Genomic DNA, 23,788 nt, shown 5'->3' on the forward strand with positions numbered 1-23,788 from the left:
GGTTTGTATTACGGTCACTGTTCAGATAAATGTGATTTATCTCAAGATGAGATGAGAACGGAGAGGTTGCACGTTAACAAGCGAGATAGTTATGGCACTTAATTGGATTTGGGGTGAAGTTCAAGTTACCGGCCAGCCATTCTGATTCAGAATTTCTGCGGTGAGACAAATACCTTCCGACGAATGTCTGCAGGGATCATGAAAAATAAGGCCAGAGCGACTATCTTTCCCATTCTTCTACAATTTTAGCACCTGGTTATCCATAATGCCCTCGACGTCATCGGGCGGTAAACATATTCACTTCATTCTTTCTGTGGATTTTTTAAAATTTTGACTTACTTTTTTATTCATTTTATAACGAAATGCCTACATGGTATGACTTTTTGGGAAGTGATGATGGCTGTTTATTTTTGTTGCTGTCATCATTATTGTTGCCAATGGAAAAGCTTCTTGACTACAATTGGACTGTCGTTTCTGTGAGCTCCGTTGTAACTTCATTAGGTATGTCGCAGAACAGCTCCTGATTTTTCGTGTTTGTCAGAGAGGTTCTTTAAAGTGTAGGCACAAAGTATTTCTACACTGAACTCAGCCTTGAAAACTTAAATAAACTTATATAAAATTGTAAAAAACAACTTGTTTACTTCTAATCTTATTTTTCTGTATTTCGTTGAAAAATCTCGATACTTCAAATGGTTCAAATGGCTCTGAGCACTATGGGACTTAACTTCTGAGGTCATCAGTCCCCTGAACTTCGAACTAATTAAACCTAACGAACCTAAGGACATCACACATATTCATGCCCGAGGCAGGATTCGAACGTGCGACCGTAGCGGTAGCGCGGTTCCAGACTGTAGCGCCTAGAACAGCTCGGCCACTCCGGCCGGCAATTTCGATACTTTCTTCAGCTATTACGAAACAGTAAATTTTGTTCTGGCACTAAAAAAAGAGATACAGATATTACAATATAACTTCCCTCCCTCTAAATTTCTTTGCATCCAGATGGTTAGTTCAAAAAGTTAGGGTGAGCATGGCAGTTGGGATTTGCCTCGTCACAAGAAACCCTGTCAGCCAGCCTCATTCTACCAGAGTGTAAATCCCGAGTCTTCACAACTACGCAGCAAAACCGCAGCTATTTTACGTTCTCATTTTCAAAGATTCGGCATTCGCTTGTTCCGACATCAGGTTTCGATCCGTTTTCTTCTTGCGTTCTCCTTTCTTCGTGATTGTTATAGCTTCTTTTTTTTCAGTAGTCAGTCCTAATAGAACAGTCTGTCTGTAGCGTATGGGCGGCAAATGAGAGGAACACAGTTGTCTAACGACGGGTCCGAGCACCAACCACGTGCTGGCTAAGTTCCATATCTCTGCGCAGCTGCTGGTGATTGTGGATTTAAGGAAACTAAACATCTAATGTCATCAGCCTCCTGTTAACCTCCCCCCCCCCCCCCCATGACGCAATCGGTGTACCTCGTATGTCAGCGTCGAGAGTAAATTATGTGCGCTAGTGCAAAAAAGGAATACAAACGTCTCAAAAATGAGATCGACAGGAAGTGCAAAATGGCTAAGCAGGGATGGCTCGAGGACAAATGTAAGGATGTAGAGGCCTATCTCACTAGGGGTAAGATAGATACTGCCTACAGGAAAATTAAAGAGACCTTTAGAGAAGAGAGAACCACTTGTATGAATATCAAGGACTCAGATGGAAACCCAGTTCTCAGCAAAGAAGGGAAAGCAGAAAGGTGGAAGGAGTATATAGAGGGTTTAAATAAGGGCGATGTATTTGAAGACAGTATTATGGAAATGGAAGAGGATGTAGATGAAGATGAAATGGGAGATATGATACTGCGTGAAGAGTTTGACAGAGCACTGAAAGACCTGAGTCGAAACAAGGCCCCCGGAGTAGACAATATTCCATTGGAACTACTGACGGCCTTGGGAGAGCCAGTCCTGACAAAACTCTACCATCTGGTGAGCAAGATGTATGAAACAGGCGAAATACCCTCAGACTTCAAGAAGAATATAATAATTCCAATCCCAAAGAAAGCAGGTGTTGACAGATGTGAAGATTACTGAACTATCAGTTTAATAAGTCACAGCTGCAAAATACTAACACGAATTCTTTACAGACGAATGGAAAAACTAGTAGAAGCCAACCTCGGGGAAGATCAGTTTGGATTCCGTAGTAACACTGGAACACGTGAGGCAATACTGACCTTACGACTTATCTTAGAAGAAAGATTAAGGAAAGGCAAACCTACGTTTCTAGCATTTGTAGACTTAGAGAAAGCTTTTGACAATGTTGACTGGAATACTCTCTTTCAAATTCTAAAGGTGGCAGGGGTAAAATACAGGGAGCGAAAGGCTATTTACAATTTGTACAGAAACCAGATGGCAGTTATAAGAGTCGAGGGACATGAAAGGGAAGCAACGGTTGGGAAGGGAGTGAGACAGGGTTGTAGCCTCTCCCCGATGCTATTCAATCTGTATATTGAGCAAGTAGTAAAGGAAACAAAAGAAAAATTCGGAGTAGGTATTAAAATTCATGGAGAAGAAATAAAAACTTTGAGGTTCGCCGATGACATTGTAATTCTGTCAGAGACAGTAAAGGACTTGGAAGAGCAGTTGAATGGAATGGACAGTGTCTTGAAAGGAGGATATAAGATGAACATCAACAAAAGCAAAACAAGGATAATGGAATGTAGTCCAATTAAATCGGGTGATGCTGAGGGAATTAGATTAGGAAATGAGGCACTTAAAGTAGTAAACGAGTTTTGCTATTTGGGGAGCAAAATAACTGATGATGGTCGAAGTAGAGAGGATATAAAATGTAGGCTGGCAATGGCAAGGAAAGCGTTTCTGAAGAAGAGAAATTTGTTAACATCCAGTATTGATTTAAGTGTCAGGAAGTCATTTCTGAAAGTATTCGTATGGAGTGTAGCCATGTATGGAAGTGAAACATGGACGATAAATAGTTTGGACAAGAAGAGAATAGAAGCTTTCGAAATGTGGTGCTACAGAAGAATGCTGAAGACTAGATGGGTAGATCACATAACTAATGAGGAGGTATTGAATAGGATTGGGGAGAAGAGAAGTTTGTGGCACAACTTGACCAGAAGAAGGGATCGGTTGGTAGGACATGTTCTGAGGCATCAAGGGATCACCAATTTAGTATTGGAGGGCAGCGTGGAGGGTAAAAATCGTAGAGGGAGACCAAGAGATGAATACACCAAGCAGATTCAGAAGGATGTAGGTTGCAGTAGGTACTGGGAGATGAAAAAGCTTGCACAGGATAGAGTAGCATGGAGAGCTGCATCAAACCAGTCTCAGGACTGAAGACCACAACAACAACAACAACAATAACAACAGTGCAAAAAAGTTTTCCAAGGTTTTTGTAGAGTGTATCTGAGGCGGGACGTGGGTAGCTGCCTGTTATTCACCTAGTCGGATGTGCGAAACCACCTAACACCTTGGCTGGCTGGCACACCAGCCCTCGTGGTTAGTTCACCGGTCGGATACGAACCGCGGCCAGCGCGCCTCCCCGTCGCGGAAAATGGCGCTTTAACGCTCACGGCGACCCTGGAGGTTTCCCAAATCTCTCAGCAGTGTCTCGTGTAGCGGAGGCTGATAGAGGGATTGGGACGCCACCCTTGGCAACGCTCCCATTACTAATCGGAAGCAGCACGCTGTGCGCCCAGGACGACTTTCACCCTCATCTGTTCCTTCCATTTAGTCAGTTTACCGGCGCAAGGACAGCGCACTAAACAAGCGATTACCACAGCTACACACACCATACCTGACAACAGGTGTGTCGGTGGCGATGATGTGCTCTTTATAACAATCACGCACGCTGTTGCCCCTTTACTACTGAAGAGGCTGTAACTCCTCTTCAGGAACCATACGTAAATCCGGCCTCTCCACAGGTATCCCTCCAATATAGTAACGCCTTCATTACAGCTATGTGTACATGTGAGGCACGCAAGCCATACCACGGCAGGGAGATCCGTGCCTCGAGCGGGCATATGATGATGATGCAAAATGGGCTTATTTCTGTCTGTCGATCGCTGTTTTTTATTTCAAAATGACCGGTTTCGGGCAATGTCGCTCATCTTCAGATCATGTCTCGCAGGTACAGAGCAACCAGTTATAAATATGTCATAGCAAATACTGAAATTTCCGCTAAGGCTGTTTACTCTGTAACTATGATATATGATCTGACCATGGGCGGCAGCTACCCGAAACCGGTAATTTTTAGATGGAAAACAGCGATCGACAAACAGAAAATAATACTTTTGTATAAATAAGGGTCGTGGATGACTCCCTATGACAAGTATGTCCAGTTTTGATGAATATGGTAAATAATGATAATGCTAGTTTTGTTATTATGGCTATTATGCTTTCTAAGTGCGAAACTGCTGGGTCATTAACACCCACTTATAAAGAGGCGGTTGTAGCTAAAACCGATTAAAACTGCAACAGCCCGTTAAACCAAACAGGAACAAGAAACTAACACGGTGAACAGGAAATAAAAAACAACGAGGATGTAAGGAAAGACTTAAGAAATAGTACAATACTACACGACAAAAACGATGTAAAATAAGAGTAGATAAAAGCCATTATCAAATATTTGCATAAAATATTTAAGCAAGGACGCTACTACTGTTGTTGTGCGACCTACTGTAGGCTGCCACAGACTATCATAAATAAGCCCAACTACAGTAGTTTTCCTGTGTTACCCGTGCATTAGGTTGTTGCATAACTATTGGCCGTTACCCCATTTCGATCGATTTTGCGCGCGCGCGCGCGCGCGTGTTAGTGTGTGTGTGTGTGTGTGTGTGTGTGAGTGTGTGTGTACGTGTGTGTGTCCGACCGGTGTCTTCCTAGATTCCCCTAGAAACAGGAAGCGGTTAACTATCTCGAAACCCAGTGAGGCTACATGAAGGGCCAGAAAACCTAAAGAACTTTTTTGTTTTACACAGTTACCCTCCTGTCTGTTACATATAAATAAACAGTAGTTACGACAAAACTGAATTTGTCGCGTTCAATTCTGGCTTTGTTCGCAATCTGTTAATTTGTAACGTCAAACAGAGGGATTGTGGTAGTAAAAACAAAAACAAAAAAGCAGATATATCACATAGCACTATAAAACGCAGTTTATTCAAAAAAGTTAATACTAAAAAACCACGAAACAAAAACATATCAATCACTGCTTCAATACGTTCTTGAACTTAGAAAAAACATGATTCTATCATTCACAATCAACTTTCCCAGTATCAATAATAACAGGAAACTCTTGCCTTTGATCATGATGAAGAGCTGCTATTGAGTACAAAATAACAACAATTTTATAAGTTAAGTGATCAACTAGTTTTTATTACTTATAAAAAGGAGTTTATATTTTGTAGGGATATAAAACACACAAAGGACTAACACTGACCGATATGCAGTTCTAATTATATGCAAAAGAAACAAACAAACGAAGAGAAGTCATCGGCTCCCAATTTCTGTCTCACACATTCATTTATATTTCTTTCCTTACCAGTGCTATCAGTACCACCGTTAATCCTAGCATTTACTACGTCATTTACGTACTGTGTATCAAAACTATCGAACCGTATGTTTCGTAGGTCGCAACTCTATATAGGACGTCTAAATAATAATGGCTAACCTAGACACTTCGCAACACTTCGCAACACAGCATTCAAAAGGGGACGCACAAACGAAGACAAGCGAGGGCTAGTAGAGATTCGTGCGTCTGTGAAAAGATCCATGCGCGAAGCATACAACAACCACCACCGTCACACCTCAGCAAAACATCTGGCAGAAATGGCTAAGCTGGTCTAAGTCTTCCACTCAGTCCCTTGCTGACCAGTCTGGTGTAGCAGATGAAGATAGCAAAACGAAAGCCGAAGTTTTAAATTTCACGTTCAGGAAATCGTTCACGCAGGAGAACCGTACAAATATACCGTCATTTGACCATCGGACAGGCTCCCGTATGCACGATGCAGAAATAAGTGTGCCTGGCGTAGAGAAACAACCTAAAGATTTGAAAACAAATGAATCACCAGGTCGCGTGGGATTAGCCGAACGGTCTAAGGCGCTGCAGTCATGGATCGTGCGGCTAGTCCCGGCGGAGGTTCGAGTCCTCCCTCGGGCATGGGTGTGTGTGTTTGTCCTTAGGATAATTTAGGTTAAGTAGTGTGTAAGCTTAGGGACTGATGACCTTAGCAGTTAAGTCCCATAAGATTTCACACACATTTGAATCACCAGGTGCGGATGGAATCCTAGATAGATTATACAATGAGTACTGTACGGCATTGGCCCCTTACCTAGCATACATTTATCGTGAATCTCTCCCCCAGCAAAAAGTCCCAAACGACTGCAAAAAATCGCAGGTGCCTCTAGTATATAAGAAAGGTTAAAGAACGGACCCGCAAAGTTACAGACCAATATCCCTAATTTCTGTTTGCGGCAGTATCCTTGAACACATTCTCAGTTCGAATATAATAAATTTTCTTGGGGTTAAGCAGCTTACCACACTGGAATCGCATTTGGGAGGACGACGGTTCAATCCCGCCTCCGGTCATCCTGATTTAGGTTTTCCGTGATTTCCCTAAATCACTCCAGGCAAATGCCGGGATAGCTCCTTTGAAAGGGAACGGCCGACTTCCCAGTCCTTCCCTAATCCGATGAGACCGATGACCTCACTGTTGTCCGCAGCTCGTGGTCGTGCGGTTGCGTTCTCGCCTCCCGCGCCCGGGTTCCCGGGTTCGATTCCCGGCGGGGTCAGGGATTTTCTCTGCCTCGTGATGACTGGGTGTTGTGTGATGTACTTGGGTTAGTTAGGTTTAAGTAGTTCTAAGTTCTAGGGGACTGATGACCATAGATGTTAAGTCCCATAGTGCTCAGAGCCATTTTGAACCTCGCTGTTTGGTCTCTTCCCCCAAAACAATCCAATCCAAATTAAGCAGCTTACGTCCACGAATCACCATGGTTTCAGAAAGCATCACTCGTGCGAAACTCAGCTTGCGCTTTTCTCACATGAAATACTGAGAACTATGGATGAAGGGCAACAGGCAGATTCCATAAACCTAGATTTCCGGAAAGCATTTGACACTGTGCCCCATTGAAGGCTGTTAATGAAGGTACTAGCAGGGAAGTGAGATAGGACCGCTGTTGTTCTCTGTACACAGAAATGATTTGAGGGGCAGGGTGGGCAGCAGTTTGCTGTTGTTTGCTGATGATGCCGTGGCGTACGGTAAGGTGTCTTAATTGAATGACTGTAGCGGATACAAGAGGACTTAGACAAAATTTCCAGTTGGTGCTATGAATGTCAGCTAGCCCTAAATGCGGAAAAATATAAGTCAGTGCAGATGAGTAGAAAGAACAAACCTATAATGTTCGGATACAGTATTACTAGTTTCCAACTTGACACAGTTAAGTCGTTTAAATATCTGGGCGTAACGTTGTATAAGGTTATGAGGTGGAAAGCGCAAGCGAAAACTGTGCTGGGGAAAGCAAATGGTCGACTTCGGTTTAGTGAGAGAATTTTAGGAAAGAGTGGTTCACCTGCAAAGGAGACCGCATATAGGACGCTAGTGCAACCTATTCTTGAGTGAGTACTGTTCGGTGTTTGGGATTCGCACCATGTCGGATTGAAGTAAGACATCGAAGCAATTTAAAGGAGGGCTGCTACATTTGTTACCGGTAGGTTCGAATAATACGTAAGTGTTACGGAGGTGCTTCGGGAACTCAAATGGGAATCCCTGGAGGGAAGGCGGCGTTATTTTCGGGAAACACTATTAAGAAAATTTAGAGAACCGGCATTTGAAGCTGACTGCCGAACGATTCTACTACCGCCAACATACATCGTGCGTAAGGACCACGAAGATAAGTTACGAGAAATTAGGGCTTATACGGAGGCGCACCGACAGTCGTTTTTCCCTCGCTCTATTTGCGGGTGAAACAGGAGGGGAAATGACAAGCAGTAGTACAGCGTACCCTCCGCCACGCACCTAACAGTGGCTTTCGGAGTATCTATGTAGATGTAGATGTAGATGTAGACATAGATTGAGTCGAAATGCAACATATTAGAGCTTAATTATATCTGCAAAGAAGAATGGTTCAAATGGCTCTGAGCACTATGGGACTTATCTTCTTAGGTCATCAGTCCCCTAGAACTTAGAACTACTTAAACCTAACTAACCTAAGGACATCACACACATCCATGCCCGAGGCAGGATTCGAACCTGCGACCATAGCGATCGCGCGGTTCCAGACTGTAGCGCCTAGAACCGCTCGGCCACTCCGGCCGGCTGCAAGGAAGTCGAAAATAGTGGCTTTCAAAGGAAAGAATTCACTCAGATCGAAAATAATAATAAATGAGAAAATTTTGGAACAAGTGTACCATTTGAGCTATCTGGAATGTGATAGTAGCTTTAACTACGGCAAAGACATTGAAAAGAAGTAGATATCAAGCAATCTGTGGAACAACTAGAAAAATTTTGGGGAGGATAACAAGGAAAGAAACAGAAATAAACTTCTATAAAGTCATGGCTGCAGCTACTTCTCTATATAGCTAGTTCCGAATCATGGCCAGTAACAAAAAAAAAAAGAAAAAAAGTCACGTATACAAGACATATGTAAGAGGTTGCAATAAAATGGACAAAATAATGAATGAAACAATAAGACCAGTTTTTAAAATCTTTTTAGTTAATATCAAGATAGAAGAGAATAAAATGAAATGGAAGGATCATGTTGAGAGAGTGACAGAAAACAAACTGCCACAAAAGATAATGAATTATCGGACCGTTGGAAAGAAAGAACTAGGTAGACCTTGTAAGAGATGGATGGATGGATGATAGAGAGCAGGGTAGGTGATTACATGACGACGGTGTGATAAGGTGTGGCGAGGGGTTGGCACGCTGTTCTGCGGTCTGCCGGTGCTCTGTGTACGGTTCTCACGGGAGACGCTTGCTTCCCCCCTTTCCCTCCCCAGCCCCTCCCCCCAGTTCCTCTCCCAGCATCTGATAAACGCCGCTCTTGTGCCACGCGAGACTTTTTCTTCGGCCCTACATCTCTCATGCAGTCTGACAGTTTTCTTCCTTCTTGTTCCAGTATCTTCTGGGATACGTCGCCTTCCAGTTTTTTCGACTGTGCGCCCTTCTGCTACTGACGCATTTAAAGTTCCCGTCATACACTTTTACAGTGAGCAGCGCTGATGTAGCATCGCAGGCATAAACACATCTGACAGAATAAAAATGTACTGATAACAGTTGCGCGTTTAGGTAGCCCTGTTTCTTGCTAACAGCGCCGGTGCAGATACTGATCTCGACTAAGCGCCTGAAATACAAAAATCTCGCAAAAACAGTGATAGGGTAACAGTGAACAAATATGCAACAAACATCTAACACGAGAGAATATTAGACTCTCCGGGAATTTTCTCGCAAACTAAACTTTTGGTAAAGCACTTTTTAAGTCATCTCGCTCACGGAACTACAGAGACACCAAATAAATAGCAGCGAATATGATCTTACTCGTGATTCAGATATGATGGTATCAGTCTGAGAGATACCCGTTTTTTTCTGAATTTCTTGTTTTGGGTTCACATACGATGTAGTCTCGTATTCTCCTCGCCGTAATTTTATAACATATTAATAATACAAACCATTTTAATGCTCTTTCAAGATGACGATGACGACGACGATGACGATGATGATGATGATATATTTAAACTGTTCAGCAGCATGGTCAACAGCAGCAGTTTTGGATATCAACGTACTCTTCTCGTGGTTTGAAATATGTCTGCTTTCTCATGCGAAACTGCTGCGACAATAATTGCCTAAGAATATGTATTAGCAGCTTTCTTCACATTTCTGGCTTTGTAGACGCAAATATGCTGCTCCTATCTTTTAAAATCCCCTATCATTCGGAAAAGTGCCCTTATGACACACTGCCCCTTATGTGGGCTGCTTATTAGTTAGACAAAAAAACATGGGCCGAGCCAACCATCTGAAGCTCATTGACATCCTCCCTACAACTTTTCAGGTGGGCGGCCTGACTTGTCGAAGATTTGAAAATTCTTTGTCGCAGTTGTCACTCTCAGTTGGGATAGTAGACAAGTCAGCAGACAAGCAGACGACTGCCTTTATGTCAGGATACGAAACACATGTAGTGAAAATGATATATCACAACTATGTATCGATGGATCACCAGGCCAGAGGAGGAAATTTTCAATCAATGGACAGCACCAGGTCTGTCACATCCGGGTGATCGATTTGATCAAGTGCACTTCTTGTTTAGGACAAATAGGAGTTCGCCACTCACTAATATCGTTTCTGAAACACTCTTAAGATACTAGGTCCTCAAATAAGTAAAACAACATAACCTAGATGGATGTAACAACATAAAATTCGATTAAAGGAAGACAAAAACAAAATTGTAGAAACCATACAGCCTACATGAGCGATGCAGCGGGCGTTAAGCTACATAATCTAGTAGTCAGTCATCCCCGCCGACACACGCCACGTGAACATTGCAGTCCTGAAGCATTATAATCACTGCATATCATCACTAGTATTTCACAGCAGTCACCCCGAAAACTCGTCTAATTGCTAGTACGACAAATATCTGACATATATCGGCTGAAACGCATTTTTTGGGAACTCACGAATGGCAAGTCGAGTGTAAGCATTCTAATGCTTCATTTCTCCAAAAGCTCAGGCGTCCTTGCTACTATCAAATGAAATATTGTTTTCACATTTTGTTAAACACAGTATACACTCATATGAGTGACATGCATTTTATTCGAGATTTTTAGCGTCAGCCACAATATCCTACAAAATGAAATTCATAAGTGTTACTGCTTCATTATGCGAATTTAAAAATAAATAGAAAAGTATGCCGGAAAGATAGTATTCTGTGATATAAGACAAAGTGGGTAAGCGTGAGAGCCGGCCGGGGTGACCGAGCGGTTCTAGGCGCTACAGTCTGGAACCGCGTGACCACTACGGTCGCAGGTTCGAATCCTGCCTCGGGCATGGATGTGTGTGATGTCCTTAGGTTAGTTAGGTTTAAGTAGTTCTAAGTTCTAGGGGACTGTTGACCTCAGAAGTTAAGTCCCATAGTGCTGAGAACCATTTGAACCATTTTTAAAAAAATGTTGCGAGTTCAGACCTAAGTCGGTCCAAGGATTTCTTCCGTTAGTTAACACTTGCAATGTAAAAAGTACCAAATTGGACGTCGGTTTCGAGCCCCCGTTAAAAGCATGCGACAATGTAACTGGCTGGGTAAGGCATTCTACAGATCGCAGGATGGCAACATATGGAACAGGGTCCAGTCTAGTAAAGCACTGTGGTGTTCAATACTGTTTTCAGGTTTGGGACAGCTTTATCTTTATAATTAGGTATATATACTTTGCTGCCAAGTCATTCGCTGGAACACGAATCATTGTACGGACACGTTAGTATCATATACTGAAGTACTCTGCTAGAGACCCATTACGGTTCTCGGCGTAGTGTTGTGTGGTGTATTTTGTATTGTGTGGACACCTTCAATGAGCTGTCTCACAGTTTACACTTATATCTCTGTCGTTATCGATAAAAGCGGTTTGTAAGAAACGAAGGCCCGCATCTCGTGGTCGTGCGGTAGCGTTCTCGCTTCCCACGCCCGGGTTCCGGGGTTCGATTCCCGGCGGGGTCAGGGATTTTCTCTGCCTCGTGATGGCTGGGTGTTGTGTGCTGTCCTTAGGTTAGTTAGGTTTAAGTAGTTCTAAGTTATAGGGGACTGTTGACCAACGATGTTAAGTCCCATAGTGCTCAGAGCCATTTGAACCATTTTTTAAGAAACGAAGAAGTTAAAGCGGATGCCGTAGGTACCTCACACTTTACCAAAGGCAAGTGCCACACCGACCGGTGACAGAAATCGTACGCCACCATTTCTCTTCCTCTTGCCGGCCAAATACTCTCGATGAAAATTTCTTAATCATCAGTATACCACCACACTACCTGCTTTCCCACAGTTCGGCTCTACGTTATGGACCTTGGGTACTAAGACATAAAATACAAATGGATAAATGTAACTTTAAGTGAAGAAGTACAGTAGCGATCAACACGAAGAATGGTTCCCCGTCTATCGTGTTTTATTAGGTGCGATTCTTCACCTGATATAGTTTTTGCCTCCTTAAAGATGTCTGTAATCTCTGTTCACCCATACTAATAGTGGCCAATGGGTTTTCGTAACTTCATTTACCACCGGAATACAGGTATAAACTTTGATTTTTTTTAAAGTAAGTAAATAAAAAAACTGGAAATATGGCTTTTATACTTACCAGAATGTGTATGAAACAAACTCAGTGATAGAACCCATTTGTAGGTATGACCAAGAAATTACGGAGTGGTGATATATTGAAAATGGGAATTTTTGTGCTGGAATTACGCACCGCCCGAAAGTTTACTCCACACTGTCGAGAGTGGCGTAAACATCAAGTATCGCTGGCCTCGGAGCCGCTAGTTACCATAGAGAATGGAATAAATAGAAAGACCAACACCTTCTGGGTCAATTTTTATTTTACTTGATAACCTGTTTCGACCGATTATTTTACCTCATCCTCACATCCATTAACTGCTAAAATGGAAAGAAAAGGGGACACGATGGGAAAGATAGTAGCAAAGTGACGTGAAAATATAAACAGTGGCAATTTGCAAATCTTACCGAAAGCGCTGGTCCCCAGTTCAGAAAGATTCAGCTAAAACCACAGAAGTTTAAAATTACATGTGTATATGTAATTTTAAACTTTATTTTTCTTAGGTTTTTCCTTTAAACTGTTAGCTTATTGCGAAGGTGTTTTTTAGTATATAAGGACGCAGAAGCCGCATCAAAATGTACGTGTAACTTCCTTGGTAGTTCAGTTTCCATAAATTAAGCAGTTTAAACTGTATCTTTGCTAATTCAAAATTTGCAGTTTGCGGTAATTCAGTATGACCTACTTCGCGCTGTTTTATTTTTATTTTGCGTACTGCCACTGTTGCATTTTTATGACACTTTGCGACTGTCTTTGTTCTGTCGCACACCCTTTTGTTTCCATTTTAGCATTTAATGGATCGGAGGATGACCTAAAAATACGGGTAGAAACAGTTTAGCAAATAAAATAAAAGAGTGACCTAGACGAGTCCACTCTTTCTATACACTGGAAGTGGTCATGGTGCCCTGTGACCGTTATCTCTTCTATTATAAACTGAATAAAGTTCCGGAGGCACACGATTCAAACAGCGGCAACAACATCATAGAGACCACCCCGTTTTGTGTAATACATTAAATGAATTGGCAATTACGAATGAGGACAACCATCAGCTGTAGAATGGAATGATGACAAGAAAATTTGTGCCGGATCGGGACTCGAACTCGGATTTCCCACTTAAATTGTATTTCCACTCTTTACTGTCATGACACAGTTCCTTTTTTTTTTTTTTTTTTTAAAGAAAAAATGTCGATGCCGGTATCCCACTGATTAACAGTCGCAATACCAAGAGAGGGCCCTAGTTAGGTACTTTATGTTTCAAAATTTTGAAAAAAATATTTATTTTTTATATTTTAATCTTCTACAAGATTCCTTAAGTGTTTTAAATTTTTCAGTGAAACTTAACCCACAAATTTAAGTGTCAATAGTATAAGTAACTTTTCACGATAAACGTCGTATTCGATGCTTTCAGATTCAGGACCCGACGTACGCATCAATATCTCTTTAAAAAGTACGTTGTGAGTAAACGCCAACAATACTTAACGAAACTCACATTTTTTAAAAAAAAATTATGGTGGTCATAAAGTACCCCGCCTTTGGTATTACATGTTGCTGAAAGTGCATTGGTGTTCTGAAAGTGTGCTAAAAGATATTTTCACTCTCTGAACGCCACAAACACGCTACAACCATTCTGAAAAGAATGTTGTTAATATCAGTCAACAACAGTTAACAAATTTGAAATTCTTCCAATCCATATGTGGCATACAGCAAACCAGTGCTTAATAGTATTGGTTAAAAACAGTCTTGGTTGCAATTTTAGTTTTTATTTTATTTTTAAACTACGCGTTTCGCCTTATTTAGGCATCTTCAGGTTATCTTAATTTGATATTTCTTAGAACGATCCTTTAGTCAGTGTAGCCAAAAGGTATCGTCGAAACTATCAGGCCAACATCGCCTTCGTTAAACTCAGTAAAAACTTTTCTAGATGGACGCGAGTGACTCCAAGACCTGCACAACACGTTCTCGTTCACAGGAGCGAGTAACAGAATAGAAAAGTTTTTACTGAGTTTAGCGAAGGCGATGTTGGCCTGGTATATTCGACGATGCCCTTTGGCTACACTGACTAAAGGATCCTTCTAAGAAATACCAAATTAAGATAACCTGATGATGCCTAAATAAGGCGAAACGCGTAGTTGAAAAATAAAAAACTAAAATTGCAACCAAGACTGTTTTTAACCAATACTAACAAATTTGATGTTGTTTTTTTTTTGTAAATTTTATTAGAGTGGACATAAAGTCAACCTCCTCCCCCTCCCCTTGGTAACAAACGTTACTGAAAATATGTTGGTGTTGGGAGTGTTAATGAAGTTGCAAAGCCGCGCGGGATTTGCCGAGCGGTCTAGGGCGCTGCAGTCATGGACTGTGCGGCTGATCCCGACGGAGGTTCGAATCCTCCCCCGGGCATGGTTGTGTTTCTCCTTAGGATAATTTAGGTTAAGTAGTGTGTAAGCTTAGGAACTGATTTAAGTCCCATAACATTTCACACACATTTAAACATTTTTGAAGTTGCAAAAACTGGTTGGTCCACCTTTCACGCCCATTTCTAAACTACATTAAATATAGATGTATATATGTGTACATGCGATATGTGTGCTGGACAGTGAGTGACGGCCGCCTTTTTGTGTGTTGACAGCAAAACTACCTGATGCGCTACGGCTACCTGCCTCAGTCGGACAAGGAGACGGGCAACCTGCGCACCGAGGAGCAGCTCCGAGACGCGCTGCGCGAACTGCAGGTGAGTCACTCTGCTGTCTGTCCAATGTCTGCAGCGTCAGGCGCCGCTAGGACAGGGGGGATAATAAGCAAAAGTTAGGCACACTACTCCGTGGGAAGTGTTTGCCGTCCTATGTTCAACCGGCAAGCAAAATGGGAATACACTTCAACATAATAGTTGTCTAGTACACAACCACACTCAAGCAGCAGCACTAGAGATATTTACAAGGCCAGAAAAAAAAAAAAAGCATGAAGCACCCAGCAGGGGAGGAGAAAACGAAATGAGAGTTCACGGACTAAGAGCTTATGTGATGTTATTTCAATAATTACAAATTCGAGTCAAATTACCAAAGAACTTGGCTTTATAAACACACTTATCAGTACGACGTTGCACCCTCGCTGGCCTGGATCCATGCCATGATTCGTTTGGGAATGGTGTAGTAAATCCGTTGCACCCCCTTCTGCAGCAAGATGGTCTAAACTGTTGTAACTGGTCACTGGAGTTTATCTTCTTGCCTCCTGGAACCAGGATGTCACACACGGAATGGCTCCGCAGAAGGGTCTCCAAGCTCCATCCTCTGGCCAAACGGGTCAGAGGTACACCTGGCGCTTATTATTGACTTGCTAAAGGATAACAGATACTTTCACAATAAAGGCGCTCCTCAAAAAGAGTACGCTACTGACAGACTGACAATCCATCTAGACACGGAGCTTGCAGGTATAGGAGAAGCTACGAAGGTTGCCCAGAAAGTAAGGCACCGCAATTTTTTCTTCAACAATTGTCTAACGCACGGCTTTCCGGAGTGGGAAGGAGCGCCTGGTCACCGGTACGAATCCGCCCGGCGGACTTGTGTCGAGGTCCGGTGAGCCGGCCAGTCTGTGGATGGTTTTTAGGCGGTTTTCCATCTGCCTCGGCGAATGCGGGCTGGATCCCCTTATTCCACCTCAGCTACACTATGTCGGCGATTGCTGCACAAACAAGTCTCCGCGTACGCGTACACCACCATCACTCTACCAGGCAAACATAGGGGATACACTCGTCTGGTGTGAGACGTTCCTTGGGGGGGGGGGGGGGGGGGGGGTCCACCGGGAACCGAACAGCACAATAACCCTCGGTTCGGTGTGGGGCGGAGAAGGGGTGAAGTGGACTGCGGTAATCGTCGTGGGGTTGTGGACCACTGCGGCTTCAGTGGGGACGGAGCCTGTCCGTCGTTTCTAGGTCCCCGGTTAACATACAACATGGTGTTTTATCTTCATATCCTGTTTTTCCACGTAATCTCCATCCCGTTTATGGTCTTCCTGCAGCGTGAAACAAGGGCGTGTATGCCCTGTCGGTACCAATCCTTGTCCTGGTGGCGGAGCCACTGCTTCACTGTGGATCACCTCCTCATCCTCCTCAAAATGTCTTCCACGAATGCGACTGTCCTCGCGAATCAACGTCAGCTCGCTGCAACATGTCAGGTGTGACAGCCGTGGATGGTCTCCCCGATCGCTGCAAATCGTGGAGCTCCAACGAACAGCCTTCTGATGACCTCGCCCACAGACTAACTGTACTTCTGTTGACAGCAGATGCTCCATAGACTTTGCACAAGCGTTTGTGAATATTCCCCACAGTTTCTTTCTCTGCAGTGAGAAGTTCAATGATGGCACCTTGCTTGTAATGTACAGCACCTACAGACACCATTTTGAAACTGTCCTGTAGTTACGCTATCTGTCGGAAGTGACGGAAACTTGGCACGTTCACTCAGAGGACCTCAGGTAATACACACGCAACGTTTGGCATTCGTAGAATTATTTTCGGCTGAGAAAAAAAATGCGGTGTATTAATATCCGGGCAACCCTCGTACGTTAACGCTGTGTCGCTTTCAGAGAGGACATTCCTTACCAAGAAATGTTTGTGCCTTGCAGCGTGGCAGAAGAGGGCAACTAAAACGTATTAGCAAATAATTTTATTGGCAAGAGAAATACTCTAAACTAGATAATGAGACTCCAGAACATAGACACAACAAACTTCAGAGAAAACTTGTTCAGGGGAGAAACTTCACTGCTAAATCTGGTGTGCAGTCCTTCAGCATCTGCTGGTAGGTCAGACAAGACACTGCTAATGTGGCTCCCACCGGCCAGGTCGCATAACAATCTCTCCATGTTCAAGCCCTCAGTCACGGCCGCTCACAGGGGCGGCTCTTCTCCAGAGCGTTGCGTGGCCGTGGGCAAACAGCCGAAGCACCGCTAGACTGGTCTCTGCCAGTAAACAACATGCTCTTCAGCACTACCACTATCCCTATCGATGTTCTGCTTGTCCCTGTGCAATAACTAAAACCCCGGACGAACAAACATGAGATTTTCATTAAATTGCAGTTGTTTCAAAGAAAATGCCTTTTTCTTGCTGCACAATTGCAATTTATATACAGCTGCTGCGAAAATGGCCACTACAAGAAACGTGATTTTCATTAATGTTATGAGTAAGTTATGTTTTTTATTTTAGTTTTAACTTCGAAAGGAATATGCTGTTTTGCAATTGTGTTTCGTAAAGGCTAACTGTGATCAAAAACAGGAGATTTTTTGAAAATAAAATGATTTTGTTGTACATTATTTACATTTCGCCAACTGGCGCACCTTGTCCAAATGGTTCAAATGGCTCTGAGCACTATGGGACTCAACTGCTGTGGTCATAAGTCCCCTAGAACTTAGAACTACTTAAACCTAACTAACCTAAGGACATCACACACATCCATGCCCGAGGCAGGATTCGAACCTGCGACCGTAGTGGTCGTGCGGTTCCAGACTGTAGCGCCTTTAACCGCTCGGCCACTCCGGCCGGCCGCACCTTGTCCGTTTCATTACTATAAATACGAAGTACCACCGTTAAGTGTGATTATATTAAAAGTAATAACTTTGATTGAAATTAGTTTGGCCGGGCAGTTCTAGGCGCTTCAGTCTGGAACCGCGAGACCGCTACGGTCGCAGATTCGAATCCTGCCTCGGGCATGGATGTGTGTGATGTCCTTAAGTTAGTTAGGTTTAAGTAGTTCTAAGTTCTAGGGGACTGATGACCTGAGATGTTAAGTCCCATAGTGCTCAGAGCCATTTGAGTTACCAAAATTGCAGAATTTATCGCCTCGCAGTCCTCGTACCCGACATACTTTTGTGTCTTGCTGGTTGCCTTGAACGCAGGCGTTACCCACACCCCAGCCAACATCGCTGTCTTCATTGAAAACGCGAGTACCGTGTGTGTCTTACCAAGACTAGTGTTTCTGGAGACGATGCGAACATTTTACAGAAAGTGGTGGCCCAATTGTATTCGGGAGGACATGGCTTCAAATCCCCGTCCAGCCACTCAGATTTAGGTTTTCCGTGATATTTCTAAATGGTGGAATGGTTCCTTTGAAAGGGACATGGGCGGATTCCATTGACCATCCTTCACGAACTTGAGCTTCGTCTTTAATGACTTGGTGGTCTACGACGTCTATAATCTTCCTTCCTTTTCAAACTATTTAGATTTAACAACAATGTAGTGACAGACCGTGCACGAACTACACAATATGAACAGAGTGCGACGTACTCGTGATTAAACACTTTTCTATACGAGCTCTGATTCATATTCTGCGAAATACATATAAGCCCTTTCCACTGTCGTCGTACGAGTAATAACTCGCTCATGTCACACATCATATGTAGATGTGTCTCTTCAGAGATACATTTTTACTCGCGCCGTTCCCAGTACGCCGACACTCCTTCAGTGCCTGACAAAGAATCTTTTTCTGGTTTGCGTCTACAGTCACCTGCTGGCGATATCACATGTACGTTTTTATTTAAAACAAGCTCAAGTGTCAAGTGGCTTACAGAATAGTCTCAAACCAATATATCATAATACTGCAGCTTTCCGCAGATATGTTACGTTACACTGTTCAACGCGTTTTAATATGCACATCGAGCAGTTCGTGTAGCTTAATGCACAGCGCACTGGTCTGCGAGACAGGGAAGTTAACCAGGGTCTAATCGTCGTCAATCAGGTACATTGGCCAAACAGAGAATGGTTATTAGGAACCTTAATTTCCACCTCTTAAAATACGACATAGAAACAGTTAAAGTATAATAACACACACAATAAAATTTACACGATTCCTAGGCAGATGTCGAGCAGGACTTGCCTATAGGGAGAAGAAGGGCGTCCGACGGTGGAAGTAAAATAAAATAACTTTGCCATATCATGAGAACAGCAGGTTCCGTATGATGTAATAAATGCTTGGAAAGAAAGAATGATTTTTATGAAACCAACGATTTCGTGCATGTTCGTCAACAGCCCTTCTGAACAGACGTTCTAAGCTTGTTCTGAAACACCAGCAGATGGCTTCTACTATGTTTCATGCAGAGACCTGATGCGCCAACTTCTGATTCGCGAATATAAAGGCGGTTCGAGGTTGGGGGCGGTGAAGTGGGAGGCAGAGAAGTGACAATATCCTTACAGTATTGCGTCGATATATTCCAAACTTTATGAGATCTAGGAGAGCGCAGTGCATTATATCCTGTGCACAAAGCGAGCACCCTTAGGTGATGGTGCTCGGGGGAGGACTGTTCCGACCACCGGCTACTACACAGCTGGGCACAACGAGCATGTCCTAGAGGCGAGGCCGTCTATCAAGCTAGTTCCCAATAGACAGTAAACTCCTCGTCTCATTAAAATCCGATTCATGTGTAAAACATACTCGGTTTTCTTGCCGCGTCAATTCGGGATAAAATCTCAAGCTTTCACGATTACCTCCGTCCGTAGTTTCTTGCCGCGTCAATTCGGGATTATATCTCAAGCTTTCGACGATTATCTCCATCGTCATCGTCAAGAGCAACTGACTGTCTTGACTGCTGCTGTTCGATGAAACAAAAATTTTGTCCCATGCCTCCACGTACTGGAATTCTGTTATTAAGGAGGCTGTTGAAATAAGAATGAGCCAAAAGAACTTTAACCAAGATAGCGGATACCATATGAGCTGTGCATGGAAACGAGAGCTTGATGCAGAGAAGCAGCAGAGACGTTCCTTCCAAGGTTTACGTTCCAACGGAAGCGGCGGCGCCACCGGCAGTCACACTGACACCGTCTGCGACAGCAGTACGTAATCGCCGACCAATAACAAGCCGACCAATCAGAAGCCGTCCATGGGCTATAAAAAAAAAGGCTACCACAGCAGCAGTGAAGACAGTCAGTTGCTCCTGACGATGACGATGGAGATAATTGTCGAAAGCTTGAGATATAATCCCGAATTGACGCGGCAAGAAAACCTAGAATGTTTTTACATATAAGTGCCGTCGCGAAAGACTTTGTTCCCACAATCCGATTCAGATGATAGCTTCTTCCAGCTCTGAACCCTTCAGCCTAAGAAATCAGTGAAAAGCAATTATTTAACGTAAGCACACTGGACAAAAATTCACTCCGATCAGACATCGTGTTAAAACCCTGTAACACTGTCTCTAGCAGCCGGCCGGTGTGGCCGAGCGGTTCTAGGCGCTTCAGTCTGGAACCGCGCGACCGCTACGGTGGCAGGTTCGACTCCTGCCTCTAGCATGGATGAGTGTGATGTCCTTAGGTTAGTTAGGTTTAAGTAGTTCTAAGTTCTAGGGGACTGATGACCTCAGAAGTCCCATAGTGCTCAGAGCCATTTTTAAACTGTCTCTGGCTTTGATAATAAACACAGTTCGACGAGCGAGACAATCTACAGGTTCCTTCAACTGAAGCCATTCATCAATTGTTAGATATCAAAGAGACTCCAAATTGCGAGGATTTTCATTCCCACGTTTCACTTCGTATTCCAAATAGTCCCAGATATTTACTACATGATTACGATACGGTGAATATCAGGCATGCATGAGGTTTATGATAGCATGCATGAGGTTTTTCAAACCAGAAACGTATGCTTTCAGCCTTCTGAACACGGCTGTTGTCATCTTGGAAGAGAGCAGTATCTACAGCATATTCATCATGAAGACGTCGAAGGTTGGACAATCTCTGGCGACCGAGAGACTTGCAGTAAGCATCATGGTTCACGTTCACAGTGAGCTGAATGAGAATGCCAAATTCATGTTACGAGAAACGCCCCCAAAACATAAGAAAACTACCTCCGGTCTGAGCTACACCCTCGACGTTCACTGCGGGGTAAGCACTTCATCGGGTCGACGGTGTACTGTACGCCTTGAATCACTTGCAAAAGGGTAGAAAACTGCGCATCGTCGGATCACGTCACACGCCTTCGGTCAGTTTCTGTGTTGTTGGCTCAATGAAGAAATGCAACATTAGGTTTTGCTGTGAGCACCAAAGTTCCATTACATCCAATTTCCTTCGGATAGGGTTTCAAAACGATAGTCGTTGAGATAGCGTGACACCCGTCTCTCTTCTCTGTCGTTTAGGATCTTTTCAGAATCAGTTTCTTCTCCGTATTACTCTTACATCGCTGCTACTGGTGCATCGCAGATGCGTTGAGCGGTCCACGTTTATCCAAGAACAAATTGGACTACGGCATTCAGAGCGTGGTCACGGGCACGTTCAAATGTGATAGCTCCTTTCGTCCATTCTGTGATGTCTCCACAGCTTACTGCGCTGACAGCATACAACCGTCTGACAGGTGCAGCGATCCAGCCATTTACAGCGATCCATAGCGACCGCTGTGCTCTTTTAGTGGTGTGACTGACATTCCACAACTACATCTACATATACATCTGCTCTCCACAAGCTACGTTATGGTATGCGAAGGAGGGTAGTTTGTGTGACATTATCTCTTAACCACTTTACTGTTCCAACTGCAAATGATCCATGGGAAGAACAACAGGAGGTAAGCCTTCGTGTGAACTCGAATCTTTCACGATCTCTTCGCGAGTATGTGTAGGACACTGGTTCACTCTCTTAGGTACGTACGCTCCCGGAAAGGTAAAAGTCGAGGGTACGGTAAGGTGAACTTAAATGTCGCTATAGTAGCCGTGTCCGTTTTTCTGAAAGCCATGAAGGTGTTACGGCTAGTGTTGGCCGTTTGGGTGGGCTTGCGCGTTGAGGATGGCAGCCAGGCGCTCGCTGAGCGAGCGGGGGGCGGTGAGAGCGTGTCCGTGCGCACGACACGTCTGCGTGCCCCGGGGGCAGACAGGCAGCGCCCTTCGCACCACCACCCTCACCCCACCCCCTTCTCCTGGCCCTTACCCTGCAGGATCCACATCAACTCGAGCAGTGCTGCGGGCGCCACCGACACGGCCCCCTGCTCTACTTCACTGGCGTACTACGAGGAAGGCGGGCGCCAGGAGCAGGTTCCGTACGCGAGAGGCAGCAGCTTTCCCTATATTTCCTAATTTTATACCCGGAGATATACTTACTTCTATCACCTAAAATAACTTTTCAGTTCGAAACGTTCCTTCGTCTCATCTCCGAAGAAGTAGTGGCGAAGTATTAGTCAAGGTCTCGATCCGTACGATCTCGGGCCCTTATTGAGTTTTCCATACTGGCGTTTAGATCTTAGTTTATGGGTATCGTCTTTGTCTAATCAGTATGTCCGGGGTTCCGGGATCGATCCCAGCTACTGCTTAAATTTGGCGTAAAAATTATCAACAACTTCCTTCATTCTCCCAACGGCCCTGTCAAAGGGGGTGCAGGAGCAGACAGAGATTGTAGACACTGCCATGCCCTTCCTGTAGGAAACTGGCCCTAAAAATGGAAGTATCACCATTGATCATGAGGCTTCAGAGGGCAACTGGAACAACTGCATAAAAACGTCAAAAATTGTATCCACAGGACACGTGGCCTGCAGCTGAAAAAAGGATCATGTTAGCAAAAGGTTTCGCATTAGTCTCTCGTTCGGATTTCTGGAAGGGAACTGCAAGGGAAGCATGATTATCAGAAAGAGATTGAACAACCACCGAAAGTATGGCATTCTACGAGTAATAAAAAAAATGGTTCAAATGGCTCTGAGTACTGTGGGACTTAAACATCTGAGGTCATCAGTAGCCTAGAACTTAGAACTACTTAAACCTAACGAACCTAAGGACATCACACACATCCATGCCCGAGGCAGGATTCGAACCTGCGACCGTAGCGGTCGCGCGGTTCCGGACTGAAGCGCGTAGAACCGCTTGGCAACCGCGGCCGGCTCTACGAGTCGGAGCGTGGAAGATCAGAGGTTTGAGTGTGGTAAGGAAACTAATAGGGAAATGTATAGCTGTGTCTAGATACAGTAGGAGTCAATGCAGTGGAAAGGGAAGAAAATACTAGTTTCTAGTAAGATGAATGTCGGGTACTGCCAACAGCAGTGAAAACTGGAATAATGCGAGTGCGCTTTGTTTGAATAGAAAAGTGGGGCAGTGAGAGTTGGTGTGAACAGCTCACTGACAGAATCACTCTCAGCAGAATCGACAGAAAATCGACAACAATAGTTCAGATATACATGCAGACATCAGAAGCAAAAAATGAAGAGACGGAGTACAGAATTACAGTCAGCTGAGTTACATCAATATGAGACAGATATATCGATATCAGGTTTTGGATTCTAAGGCGACAAGCAGATATAGACTCAGCTAACAATTTAGTAATGGTAGAGAGAAGCCTGAATTTTAAGAGCATCTTCAGGAAGAATCAATGTGTAAAAATGTGGTATAATGGGATATTGGATAGTAAAAATAGGTGTATGAGCATCACCGTAGGCATTTCAATTGGAGAGGAATGGACATCCTGGAAAACGGCAATCACTAAATTTGAATAGACAAATGTAGATACTAGGAAACATTTCGTAACAGAGGGAATCCTTCGTTAGATCGAGA

At 43.8% G+C, this 23,788-nt stretch overlaps 1 protein-coding gene across 2 annotated transcripts in view; it reads left to right on the top strand.

The window, feature by feature from the left end:
- LOC124614036 (matrix metalloproteinase-2-like) overlaps window positions 1-23,788 on the top strand; it is a 914,756-nt gene that overhangs the window by 580,012 nt on the left and 310,956 nt on the right. For both annotated transcript variants that reach the window (XM_047142873.1, XM_047142865.1), the window contains exon 2: window positions 14,925-15,026. In XM_047142873.1, coding sequence (XP_046998829.1) covers window positions 14,925-15,026 — 102 coding nt within the window. The remainder of the gene's footprint in view (window positions 1-14,924; window positions 15,027-23,788) is intronic.

The sequence above is a fragment of the Schistocerca americana genome, chromosome 1 (assembly GCF_021461395.2).
Source record: "Schistocerca americana isolate TAMUIC-IGC-003095 chromosome 1, iqSchAmer2.1, whole genome shotgun sequence".
NCBI classification, from domain to species: domain Eukaryota; kingdom Metazoa; phylum Arthropoda; class Insecta; order Orthoptera; family Acrididae; genus Schistocerca; species Schistocerca americana.